Source organism: Elephantulus edwardii, unplaced genomic scaffold (assembly GCF_000299155.1).
Source record: "Elephantulus edwardii isolate Elephantulus edwardi_28Jun2011 unplaced genomic scaffold, EleEdw1.0 scaffold00247, whole genome shotgun sequence".
In the NCBI taxonomy this organism is placed as follows: Eukaryota; Metazoa; Chordata; class Mammalia; order Macroscelidea; family Macroscelididae; genus Elephantulus; species Elephantulus edwardii.
Window position 1 is genome coordinate 1352766 of NW_006399997.1, and position 13772 is coordinate 1366537.

Consider the following 13772-nt stretch of genomic DNA (forward strand, 5'->3'; position numbering starts at 1 on the left):
AAAAAAATCATTGCTGCTGCGTGCTGCATAGTATTCCATTGTGTGAATGTACCATAATTTCTCGATCCATTCCATTGTGTTTGGACATTGGGCTGTTTCTATGTTCTTGCTATGGTAAATAACACTGCTTTGAACATTGGTATACAAGTCTCTGTGCCTCAGTTCTCATTTTCTTAGGGGATATTCCAAGTAGTGGAATCGCTGGGTCATATGGAATTCTGTGTTCAGCTTTTTAAGGAAATGCCAAACTGCCTTCCAGAGTGGTTGTACCATCTTACAATCCCACTAACAATGTATACGGGTTCCTATCTCTCCACGTCCTTGCCAACATTTATTCCTTGCCATTCTGCTAAACTTTGCCACTGCTACTGGGGCAAGTTGGTATCTCATTGTGGTTTTGATTTGCATCTCTCTTATTGCCAGTGATTTGGAGCATTTCTTCACATGTCTGTTGGCCATCCAAAAGTTCTCCTCTGTGAAAATTCTTTCCATGTCTTTTGCCCATTTTGTAATTGGATTATCAGTCCCTTTATGTATGAAACCATTATTGTAGAATGAGTACAAGGATCCAAGGAGGGAGGGGAGCATAATCATAGGATCACACAATTTAATGGGTGTAGGGGGAGATGGGTAAGGGAAAGGGGAAAGATCCACTGTGAAAAACAATGTACATGAACATTATACACTTTGTAAGTAAACCAGTATAAATTTTTTAAAATAGAGATGAGAGTGGAAAGGTATAACCAAAAAATCCAATCATTGTGACCCCATAGGTGAGAATTGCACTGTCCCAGAGGCTTTTAGAGGTTGTAACTCTTAACAGGAGCACCCTGCCTTCCCTTTCTCCTGTGGAATGGTTGTTGGGTTTGAACTGCCAACCTATTGGTTATCTGCTCCCCTCTGAAGAGGTAAGCAGAGACCAAATGGTGAGGACTTTGTGTCTTATCAGGAGGAAAATGTTCCCCGGGATGAGCAATGACTCATAGCAATTTCAGGCATCCACAGAATGTCAAGGAGAATTGATACATTTCCCCTTCTGCCAGAAGAAAGAAAGGCACTAGATATGTAATGTTGAAAGTGAAAAGATTCTAAGCTTCTTCAGAGACTGAGAGAGACCTCTTCTTTACACTAATTCTGCCCTTAAAAAGCTGCTATTTTAAGCTGGTTGTTGGCTCTCTGTGTACCTTTTTGTTGTTAGGTGCCACCGGTAAGAGGGTCTTTCTCTTTTTCACCACCCTCCCCCTTTCTAAGCGTGATGTCCCTCTCCAAGAATAGCCTCTCTTAGTAACATGCCCAAAGAACGTGAGACGAAGCTTCATTGTCTTTGCCTCCAAGGAGCACTCTGGCTGCACCTTCCCAAAGACACACCTGATTGTTATTTTGGCCTTCTATGGGATCAGTACTCTCAGCTTTTCCACACTGAGGCCACTCTCCTTTTCCCTTATCTTCTTGTTTCTCCTTTGTCTCCAGCCCTGTGTCCTTCCTTCTACCTCCTCCTTTTCCTTTCCATATCACCGCCTTCAAGGTTTTATTAGGTATATTGATGAGTGCCTGCCCCAACTAGAAAGCATTATTTTCTTTAGGTAAGGGAGAGAGGAGAAGATCGAGCTGATAATGCTTTGGCAGGTTGGAAGCTGAAAGAAAGCAGTTTGTTAACATTCCCAAGCTAGCCAATTTTTGTCTCTTTCAGTCAAGGTGTATCAGTTATCAATTTAGTCTCACACAAAAAAAGTAATAGCTTCAACAAGGCAGAAAACAGTGTAGGGGTGGAGGTGGAAGTCTAGTTAGTTGGGATACTTCTCAGGACCGGGGCCCAGGCCTTTTGGGGTTCACCAGGCCTGAGACATGATTTCCTCCTCATGTTTCAGAATGTCTGCTTACATCTTCATTCCAGTCAGCAAGAAGAAGGAAGAAAAATATCCCTTTTCTCTGCGAACACTTCTCATAGTGTGTAAAACCTCCATGGAAATTCCCACAGCCCATACTTAATCCCAAGACTACAAATAGTGGCCAGTGTGGTCTTTATTTTAGAGTGTCATGTGATAGCTACACACAAGACTCTATTATTCCGTCACTGTGCTCTGTGTGTTTACATGGGTCAGACTGATAACAGCACCTCAGAAGATTAGACACAATAAGAAGGGGATAATAAGTTTATTTCAACGGGAGAAGAATTACTTAGAAAAGGAGAGTGAGAATGGTTGTCAACCTGTGGAATGTAAACAATGCCATTGAATTCTACACAGAGAACTGTTGATATTAGTGTTTACTGTGTATATTTTCAACAAGAAAATAAATACAATTTAAAGGAAAATCTACAAAATAGGAGGAAATACTTACAAATCATATTTACTTGGTAAATATATATATATTGAAACTGCATTGCAATCCAGAAAGAACAGGGTTCGAGGCCACCAGCTGCCCCTCTCATGCAATTAACTACCTCTGAAAACCTACCAGAGGGTCAGCTATGGGTTGGTTCTGACTCTACAGTACACAACAACAACAACATACTTGGTAAGGTATTTATATTCCAGAAGAAGGGATTAGTAAATAATTTGTTATTTCACGTCTCTTTATAAACTATTTGTTGATAGCTTATAAAGCAAAAAAAGACAGCAACTCATTGAGTTGGAATCAAGTCATAGCTGACCCTCCAGCCAGTTTTCAGAGGCTGTAACTCAGGTGGGAGGAAAGTGCCCATTGTTCTCCTGCAGAGCACCTGGTGGATTTGAGCTGTCCCCTTATAGGTTGGCAGCGCAAGTCCTTACCTAGTCGGCCACTAGAGTACCCTTAATAGAGAGGTGAAATACAATAGTCACAGCTCCCTTCAAATAAAAGAAGTTCAATTTCCCAAAGGAAAAATTGTTTTAACTGGACTTTTTGTTTGTTTGTTTTAGAGAAAGGGTTTTTTTTTGTTGTTGTTATTTGTTTGTTTGTAATTTTCTAGGTTTAGAGAAAGGGTTTTTATTCGACTAGAATTTAGAGGAAGCAAGTCTTTGTGACTCATATTTAGCACCTTACTTTTTTGATTTCAGCAACTCAAGCACCCCAACCTTGTCAACCTCCTCGAGGTCTTCAGGAGAAAACGGAAGCTTCACTTGGTGTTTGAGTATTGTGACCACACAGTTCTCCATGAACTGGACAGATACCAAAGAGGGTGAGTAACCAACCAATCCTTTGCTTAATACAGGAGACGATTTAAAATTAATGTGACAAAATAAAACTCAGAACTTGTCAGTAGGAATTACTAATGATCCTTTCTAACATTAGACCTGGGCAGACTGTGTTGTTATATCTCTGTTGCTGAAACTGTCAACAGAGCAACTTACCAAGCACATCAGAAATTATTCCATAAACATCATTGTCATGAAGAAACCAGCACCTTGTTGGTTGAACTTGACTTTTTTTTTTTGGTGCGTTATCTCTGCATGAAACTATCCCTGATTCTAAGAAAGATAAGGAAAGCTACTAGTTACTCCTTACCTGACCAGAGAACCATAAAGACTTGCAGATTGAAGTATAGAGTCCACAAGCAATGGCTAACCAGAAAGTTAGGAGTGAAACAAATGCTGTATTTCAGCCACAGTGACCTGGGTGTGCAGTCTGCTGAATTAGTCAGAACTTCTTTGGATGCAAGTGACCAAAAACCCAACTGAAACAAATATGAATGAACGAAGAATAAATTAGTAGCTGTCACTGGAAGGATGAGACTGACTTCCGGGCCTCTTTGATCTTATCACATGTTTCTTCCTGCCATAAGCAACACTTTTTAAAAAAAATATTTTCTATTAGTTTACATACAAGAGTTGTGTACATTGTGTTTCATTCTTGTACGTTGTGCATCACACATTCCTTCATTCACATATGTTTCATGCAATCATTTCTATACAGTGTGTTTTACAAAATCAGTCACCATTGAGCTATGTCTACCAAAACCCTGTCTTTTCAAGTCAAAATTGGATCCTTCCTATTCCTTCACAAACCCCTATTTATCTACCAAACTCAACTATCCTAATGATTTCTACCCTATCCCCATTTTCTACACACTTTCTTTCCTCCTTTTCTCCTTTTGGACTTTTATATACATCTTACTAGTTATCCTTCTAGTTTTACAATAGTGATCTTATGCAGTATTTTCCCTTAGAAGACTGGGTTAGTTCAATCAACACAATACTCTCTTGACTTTCCTGTGTTACATAGTATTTCACACATGGACATTTAGACACCTGTGTTGATAGCAGCATTATTCACAATAGCAAGAACATGGAAACAGCCCAAATGCCCATCAGCAAACTAATGGATTGAGAAATTATGTGTGTGCATCCACAGAGTGGAATACTATGCAGCATTAAGGAGCAATGATTTCTTATGCAAAACGTGTGTGAATTGGGAGAAAGGTTGGTGAGCTGACAGCCTGTGTCTAAAGAAAAGGGATCCTTCCTGATTGAGGGTCAGAATGAGCAGGACACTGTGCTCACACTCTCACTCTCTTTCCCTTAGTTCTTCTGTACATTGGGTTTATTCTATCTGGAAGGAGTTAGAAAGGGAAATTTACAAAATAGAAAGCATAGTCACACACAGACAAATGTTGGCTTATGTCAGACTATGTAACAGGTACAGGAGAAACCAAATTCTATAAGAATGTTGCTTTTGCATATGAATTCCAGCAACTCTTATTGGCTCAGTTTAGGTGATGCAACTATCCTTGGGGCCAATCCGTGGAGTCAGTGGGAAAGAGTATTAGCAATTTCCAGATTTGCTCATGTTTGTGTCCCTCAATAGAGGTGAGTACTCTGCTGCTAACCTTTGGAATCAAGGCCTCTTTGTCTGCTTTTAAATATTACTCCCTAAACCAAACTCATTCTCACTAAGTTAATTCTGACTCACAGAGACCCTCTAGGACAGAGTGGAACTGCCTTTTACCATTTCCAAGCCTATAAATCTCTTGGAAACAGACTATATAATCTTTATCCTGCAGAGCAGCTGATGGATTCAAACCATTGACCTTGTGGTTAGCCGTCATTAATCCACCACACTACTTGGGTTCCTAAAAATAGCCAGTCTGTTGCCATCAAGGCCAATTCAACTCTTGCAGCTTTTCCAGCTAAGATATTATAGAGTGACTAGTCCTACATGGAAAACAATAGATTACCATGAGTTGGAACTGACTCAACAGCAGTGGTTTTGGTTTGAGGTTTTGTGACCAGAGTGGAGGTGCAAAATTATGGTAGGCAGCTTCTCTAAAATCTGTAGACTGGGAAAGAACAGTTCCTAAAGGACAGAGTTGGAGTTTCTGTTATGTAAAGAAAGAGAAATGTCACGTTGTCTTACCTCTCAGAGAGTTGTTAGGTGCTGTTGAGTTGAGTATGACCCAGAACAACCCTGTGAACAACAGATCTGAACTCTGTCCTATCTTGTGCCATCCTCACACTTCCTGACACACGACAGCCCATTGTGGCAGTCATTGTGTCAGATCTACTTGGCTGAGGGTCTTCTCTTTCAGCAGCCCTCTGTCTTTCCAAGCATGATTATCCCTCTCCAAGAAATAGCCTCTTCCAGCAGCATGCCCAAAATATGTGAGACAGAGCTTCAACATCCTTGTCTCCAAAGAGCACTCTGGCTGCACTTTCTCCAAGACTTATCTGTTTGTTCTTTTGGCAGTCCATGGGATATTCAGTACTCTTCTCCAATACCATAACTCAAAGAATAACTAGTATTAAATTCACTCATGCCAATTGTGATACAGCTGTCTGTTTCAAAAGGCTCCCTCTTCAGATATGTGTTTTCTAAGAGGCACAGAACAATGTGTAGAACTTCAATGATAACATTAAGCAACCTATACTGAATTTATCTTCTTACAATCTCACCTTCACTTGAGATGGTAAATGAGGCAAGAACCGAGAAAAACCTCAAATCTGTACTTAATAAACATTTAGTAGAGTTCTTAGAGTGCTGTTTCTGTAGTCCCTGAGACTTCTTCTCTTGGAAAGCCTTTGGAGAGACACCTTCCTTCAGAGAGACATTTCCTGTATCCCTTTTATTTGCTGTGGTAGATTTCAATTTTGCCGAGTTTCTTGAAAAACAGTCTTGAATTTAGAGCATTGACTTAAACAGTTTTTCTTAGGTTTGTAACTGTGTTTCTATCAAAAAAGATCAAAAGCATAACTATCTTATTATCATGGTAAAATGTTCTCTAAATTATGATGGTTATAAGAAAAGCCTGAAGGTTTACTTGATTTTTATTTTGTGCCATACAAACGTATGTATTGGCAAGCTCTATATCACTTTCTCTACAGGTGCACAGGAAGTTTTGGATAAATTCCCTTTTAATTTGAGCCATAATTTTGAGTGATTAATCCTTAGTATTAGCATCAGCATAGTGAGAGTTTGTGACACTTCTAAATTGAATGACTGAATGAATAGTGACATTTCCATCTTTTTATTGTCATTTTCAGGTAGACATTTTTAATAGACAGACCATGCTCACCTCAGAGATTAAGAGAAATCAAGCTGGGAGAAGAGCATCCTATTTTCTTTCTTTTGTTATACTCTTGGGATTCCCAACTTTGGCTGGAAACAGTATAAAGAACGTGTTGGGGCAGAAGCCTTCTGAATCAGAAGCGTGGAGTGGGCTCACTTTCTTACTCTCATAGCCAGCGGGGCTTTCCTTCCACCTTCCTCCAGGCTTGTGGCAGTAGTTACACAGGATCTGCCATGACCTCTTAGCAAATGGGATTAAAGTGGCTGATAGTTTGTTACTGATTATGCCACATGTTCTTCATGTTCCAAAATGTAAATTTGCACCATTAGGAAAAGTAAATATGCACTGTTAGAGAGAGCCAGATGGACAATACCTCGCTTCAGAAAATCATTGACACAGAAAAATTGTGTGTTCAAGGGAAGAAACAGTATTTAATACTTGCTCTTTCCTAGATTATAAATGACAGTTCAATTAATTCATGTGTTTAAGTTACTCATGGCTACATGGTGCTATGGAAATGGACAATGGAGTTTGATCAATCATGTTAAGTTGAGCAACTTGGAACATTGACTAGGAAGGGCTGAAAACAATCAGCAGTCAGTTTTCCTTTCTGGCATGTAACTCTGAGGAAAAGAATAGGACAGGCCAGTGAATGGTTAAGGTTTTGAAAGCAAAGGTTTTTAAATACCACTGAGGAAAATATGCTATTTTTATTCCAAGAAATTGAATATGCCTTTTAATATGAAGGATGATCAAGAAGGGAGATAGTCGTAGATAGGTATATTGTAATTGTATGCAGCCTCATTTCCAACTGATGGAATGCTGTGGTTTGTCAAACATAAAATTTACTTAATAAGATTTATTTCTATCCAGATCATACCCATTTGCATTAAAGTTTAAGAATTAGCCCTTTTTGATAGTTTTTAAAAGTCACTTTAATTATTTATTTTATATTATTACTATATTTTTATTGCATATTTTCCTGTTCTCCATTCTGTTTTAAATGCTATTTCAAGTATTTACTTGTCATCATTAAGGTATAGATGTCCATAACTATATCAAGCAAAGACTTTTAAAATCCATAGAAAGCGTTTAGATCTTATACTGTAAAACTTGATGTATCCAGTCCCAATAAATGCAATTCGTCATCTGTATTGCCTTGGTTAAGTTGCTGATAGGTGTCCTCCTCTATAAAAATGAAAGTTTAGGTCTAGATAAGATTAAAGGATCTTCCAGATTAATAGTGCTATAAATTGACTCTTAGGACCTGGGGTGATGAAATTGGCTAGAGATAGAGCAGTTTTCAGAGCTGTTGTACATAAGATCACTATGAGTTGCAGGTGACTCAACAGCACATAACAACCACCCCAGAGGTCAGAAGATACCATTCTCCTTTGGTTTCATACTTGACCTGTTAATGTCCACAAGATGATGAGGTGCTTACCTGCAGGTATTTTACCTGTCCAATGCCAGCTTAGGCCCTCCTTAGGTTTGCACAGTTACTTCAAGTGCCCTGTGATGATTTATTATAGTTCTAAATTACTGCTCTTGTTGTAAGCCATCAAGGCACATAGCAACCTCAAAGAACAGAGCAGAGCCTGCCCCATAGGGTGTCCTGGACTGCAGTCTTTATGAAAGCAGATCAGCGGGTGTTTTCCCCTGCTGAGCCACTGGTAAATTTGAACCACCAACTTTTGGTTTATAATCCAAGTGCTTAATGATTGTGCCACCAAGGCATCTGTATTTCTGAATACAAACTTGAATGTCATTTCTTTAAATAAAGTGTTTTAGTACTTCCACAAAGCCAACAGGCATGGTGAAAATTCATAGCGAAAGATACAAACTTTCCCTTACTTTATATCCTCCCACACATACTTTGCCATTAATATATCATTAAACCACATCAAATTATTTGCATTCTAGACTTTGGTACATTCTTCTTACTCAGCCTGGATTGCTATATATAATTTTTTTTAACTCTGCCTAGCAACATTCTGCTTGTCCTTTCTTCCTTTCATTGCAGTGACGTTGGAACCAACTCATAGCTCACCCTCCAGCAGCTTTTTAGAGGCTGTAAATCACATGGGAAGAGACTGTCCATCTTTCTTATTTGGATTGGCTGGTGGATTTGAACCACTGCCCTTGGGTTGGCAGAACAACTCCTTACTCACTAGGGTACCATACCTCCCCACTTGTCCTTTAGATGCAGCTAAAATATGACCTCTTTTATTGTGCTTATTTTATTATTGCTCATTTTCTCACTCTTTTAGATCTCCTGTCAATATACTTTTACACAAGGATATTGTTACATCAGGCAATTCTTTGTTCTTTGAGATCCTTCCTTGAGATCCATTGTCTTTCTCTCTGACCTGCCGCATTCTGGGACTGTTGTCTAGCTCTCTTCTGACACTTGCTTGGCTGTCATTACTGAAATGCCCTTTCCGTTTCCCTGTAGTTGGATTAATTCCTTCTGGATCTCATGTATTTCTGGATTTGTTATGCAAATCCAGTAATCTGCCTGCCACCTGAAAACCTATCTCATAAACAAGGGTAGTGTGGAAAGGCAGAAGTTCTATTATGTGTTAGTGTATGTAGGAGACAGGGGATATGAGCTTCCCAAATCTCTCTCTGCATTTTGAAGATAGTGTGGGGGAGTGCACTTACTTAAGGGGAAGGACATGCCTGGGTAGAATGTGAGGAATTTTGACAGTATTTTCTCCAGTCTGGAGATCTGTCTGATCTGCATCCCAGACTAGCTGACCTGGTTTTACTAATATTCTAGAGGTGATTGGCGCCATCCATATGTTGTAGGAAACTTGACACTATTCTGATTTGGGGAAGCATACCATGGTTAACATTGCTGCTGTTATCAACTTTTGAATGAAAATTTCTGGACCAAATAAAAAAGAACAACAAAAAGGGGTCTTAAGAAGTGTCTTTAATTATTTTTTTTTTAAAGAAGAGCCTTACAATGAATGAATGAAAACCCAAAATCTCTGTAAATGTTCATTAAAACTAATAAAATTTAATAAAAAAAAGAAACTCAAGGAAACTAAGAGGGATAAATAATGTACACAGCTTTGAAACAGATCAGGGATAGAATTGTTTAAAAGGAGTATATGATTATGTATTATCTGCATGACAACAGTCCAGAATAAGAGCTGCAAAGTAAAGTGGACTGGGGGTGGGGGAAATTGTACAACAATGAAAGAATTTTCTTTTTTTTTTAAAGAGAAAAGTTCACTGGGGGATAGGGTAGAAAATGTGCAACAATGAATGAACGTAAATTCTCTAAAATTGTTCATTAAAATCTCAATTAAAATAAAAAAATAAACTCAACAAAAAAAAGAAGAAGAGCCTTAGTCCTTGGCCATAAGTTTTGAGGCAAATGGGAAATACCAATAAAAGGAGTTTGGCTATAAATTACTAGGAACAAGCAGGAGAGAGCAACTAAAGGAATTTTAAGGGGAGTCTAAAGTAGTTTTTGTTTAATAAGAAAGCTAATGCCATTATGAGTAAATTAATAGAATGTACTCTTTTGGTGTTGTTAGGTGCTGTCGAGTCAAGAACAATTCATAGCAACTTGATGAACAAAAGATCTGAACTCTGTTTTATCCATCTTCACACTTCCTGACACACTAGAGCCCATTGAGGCAGTCACCGTGTCAAATCCACGTGCTTGAGGGTCTTCCTCTCCTTTGCTAACCCTCCACCCTTCAAAGTATTATGTCCCTCTACAAGGAATAGCTCCTCCTAACAACATGCCTGTAGAATGTGAAGCAAGCCTCATCGTTCTTACCTCCAAAGAGCACTCTAGCTACACCCTCTCCAAGACAGGTTGATTTGTTCTTTTGGCCATCCATGGAATGTTCAGTGCTCTTCTTCAACACCACAGCTCAAAGACATCAATTCTTCTTCTGTCATCTCTATTCATTGTCCAGCTCTCAGATGCGTAACGAGTGATTGGAAAGACCATGGCCTGAATCAGATGCACCTTAGTCCTAAACCAGACATCATTACTCCGCAATAATTTGGAGAGATCCCTAACTGCAGACTTTCCCAGTTCAATGTATCTTCTTATATCCGAAATGCTGGTACCATGGGTGTTAATTATGGAGCCAAGTAAGATGAAGTTGTTGAGAGTTTCAGTCTCTTCTCTATCCATTATAATGTTGCCTATTGGTCCAGTGGTAGGAATCTTTGTTTTCTTGACCTTCCCAAGAAAGGTGATCCAACAGAATGTGAAAAGTATAAAAAAAAATCATTAATATCACATGCAAGCAAAATACTACTGAATATCTTTAAAAAATGGCTAAAACAGTATGTAGAATGCCACGAGGTTGCAGTGGAGTACCAGGAGTGAGCCTCACCTCACCCATTTTCACTAGTTGAAGATGTCAGTCTAGCCTGTCTTCTCCTGTGAGATCAACTGCCTCTGAAAACCTGCAGGAGGGTCAGTTGTGGGTCGGTTCTGACTCTGAAGTACACAACAACACCTACAACCTCCCTTAGAGAAAACTAGATTGCCTCTAATGGTGCTGCAGCAGTCCAATGGACTCCAGAAAAATACTTGTAACCCTCAATGATGCAACTGAATGTGTAAAGACTCCAAGGGAGACAGACCCCCTGACGTGCTTTCATGAGGCCCTCCTTTGATGGTTCTCTCTTACCTCTAGGCCTGGGAAATATGAGTCTTCAGCATTTAGTATACATATAAGTCAAGCTCTTAACTCACTATTTTGGGAAGGATATGTATAATCTGTACCTGCATCAGGAGGCAGTTGTCAGAATAGAGTAAGGGAACACTGCAAGGTTCAAAATTGGGAAGGGTGTATGCCAGGGATATATTCTGTCTCCACACCTTTTCAATCTATATACAGAACAGATTATCCGGGAGGCAGGGCTCTATGAGGAGAAATGTGGAATCAGGATTGGAGGAAGACTCATCAACCAACAATTTGCATTATGCAGACGACACACCCTGACCACTGAAACTGTGGAGGACCTGAACTGCTTGCTGTAGAAGGTCAAAGACTGCCTCCTTCAATATGGATTGAAGCTTAATATCAAGAAAACAAAGATTCTCACCACTGGGCCAATTGGCAGTACCATGGTAGATGATGGTGAAGAATTGAGATTGTTCACAATTTTGGTTTGCTTGGCTCCGCAACCAGCACCCAGGAAATTAAAAGATGGATTGCACTGGGAAAGTCTACTGTCAGAGACCTCTCCAAAGTACTGAAGAGCAATGATGTCAGTCTGGAGACTAAAATGTGCCTGATACAGGCCCTGGTCTTTGCAGTCACTTTCTATGCATCAGAGGGCTGAACAGTGACTTAGGGCTGATAGAAGGAGAATTGCCGCCTTTGAGCTGAGTATTGCAAATATCATGTACTGCTAGGGAAACAAACAGGTTCATCATGGAGAGGGGGAAACTATGCTGCTTCTTGGAGGTAAGGATTCTGAAGCTTCGTCTGACATACTTTGGGAGGATGGAGGGACAGCACAGAAGAGGAAGACCCTCAATGAGATGGATTGATTCAATAACTGGGGTAGTTGGGGTAGGTGTGTCAGAGACAGAGATTGGCATAGGATAGAGCAGAGTTTAGGGATTTTGTACTTAAGGTCGATATGAGTCACAGGTGACTCGACAGCACATAACAACAACAAAAACAACATGTACAACCTCAACTGTACCAGATATTTTCCATTTTATCCTCTCTAGAAAACAATTTGAGACTTCTAGCTAGGGGAAAAGAATTCCCTGTTGGCATAAAATAGAGGAGGGGTATAGGAATGCAATTGCTTCTCACACAAGTTTTCCCCATTCTTCCTTCACATCCAGTTCCATAGATACCTTGGTGGTTGGGTCTTGAGCATTCTGAAGATTCTTTGAATTAGGTGGGCTCTTTCTCAGCTTTTCCCTAAACTCTCTTAGCTTTCTGAGATTTCTCCAAATGCTTTCTAGGCTCCAGCATGCATTGTCATTCTCTTCTTCAGTTCTCCATCACCTTGTGGAGCTTTTGTCCTTTAAGAGTAAAACCTCTTGAGTGTAGTTTTGGTTAGATTTTGGAGGGAGTGAAATTAGGTGAATTTGCTCAGTGTACCATTCTTTGAAATACTTTTCTTAAATTGGCTTCTTTGATTTTATTTTCCCTGAATGCTATCCTGACTCCTTATTTATTGTGGGGTTCTGCTCCTCTTTCTAATGTCTATGTATTGAAGAACTTCAACCTTATTGCGATCTATTTTGTATCCACTCCTTCCGTGACCCCTTAAGAACTCAGTCCTAGGATTCTCAAAACCAGTGGTATATTTATGCCTTGTAAACTTATGTTTCCAGCCCTTATCTTTCTTCTGAATTCATAACTGCCTACACCTACTGGATGTCCATTAAGTATCTAAAAAAATCCACTCTCTTCTCTCAAGCCAGTGCCTTCCGTAGTGCTTTCCTCAGTAAACAGTGCTGCCAGATACCAGTTACTCAAACTGAAACTTGAGTCTCTTTCCAATTCCTTTCTCTTATGTCCAATCCCACAGAAATTCTTGGAAGTGCTATTATTTTTATCATTATAAAAGTACATGCCACAAAATTTACCAAGTCACATTTTTCACATGTATAGTTTAATTAATTAACAATTACTATTAATTATATTAATGCATCTGTTACCAATTTTTGTGACCAGTATCTGTAGTCAGATTTTGTGTCATTATAGTCTTAACAACTAGCAACCTCAAATGTCTCTTTAGCTGGAGCATAGATAAACCTTCTTCCATAACCCTCTCTTGTGCGGGTACACTCATTTATGTTACAGTATGAGGTGGGATGGGATGGGATGGTGTGGTGTGGTATAGTATACTAGTATACATGTGTGTACACACACACACACACACACACACACACACACTCTTCTCTCCTTAATTTTGAAATGGAACTTACTCATAGCTGTTCTTCCAGAGGTTTTCAGAGGCTGTAAATCACAGGAAATAAGTTTGCCCATCCTTCTCCCTTGGAGAAGCTCGTGGATTTGAACTGCCTGCCTTTGGGTTGGCAGTGTAAATGATAAATGTGTAAAAAACAAATGTTCCTTGTGCTATTCTTTTTCTTACAGTTTTTCTGAAAATTGAAAATTGTTTCCAAATTGAAAGTTAAAATATGTTGAGTAGTGCTATTGTCATAGGAATGAAACTAGTATTTGTATCTTCTAGGCTGCAACACTTCCATGATACATCTTCAAGGATATGAACATGTACGGCTAAGCACAATTGATAATAGTGCATCTAAATT

General features: G+C 39.3%; 1 protein-coding gene across 1 annotated transcript in view; it reads left to right on the top strand.

The window, feature by feature from the left end:
- Positions 1–13772, top strand: part of CDKL1 (cyclin-dependent kinase-like 1 (CDC2-related kinase)) — a 68843-nt gene that overhangs the window by 31341 nt on the left and 23730 nt on the right. The window contains exon 2 of the mRNA XM_006899200.1: positions 3039–3160. Within this exon, the coding sequence (XP_006899262.1) occupies positions 3039–3160 (122 nt within the window). The remainder of the gene's footprint in view (positions 1–3038; positions 3161–13772) is intronic.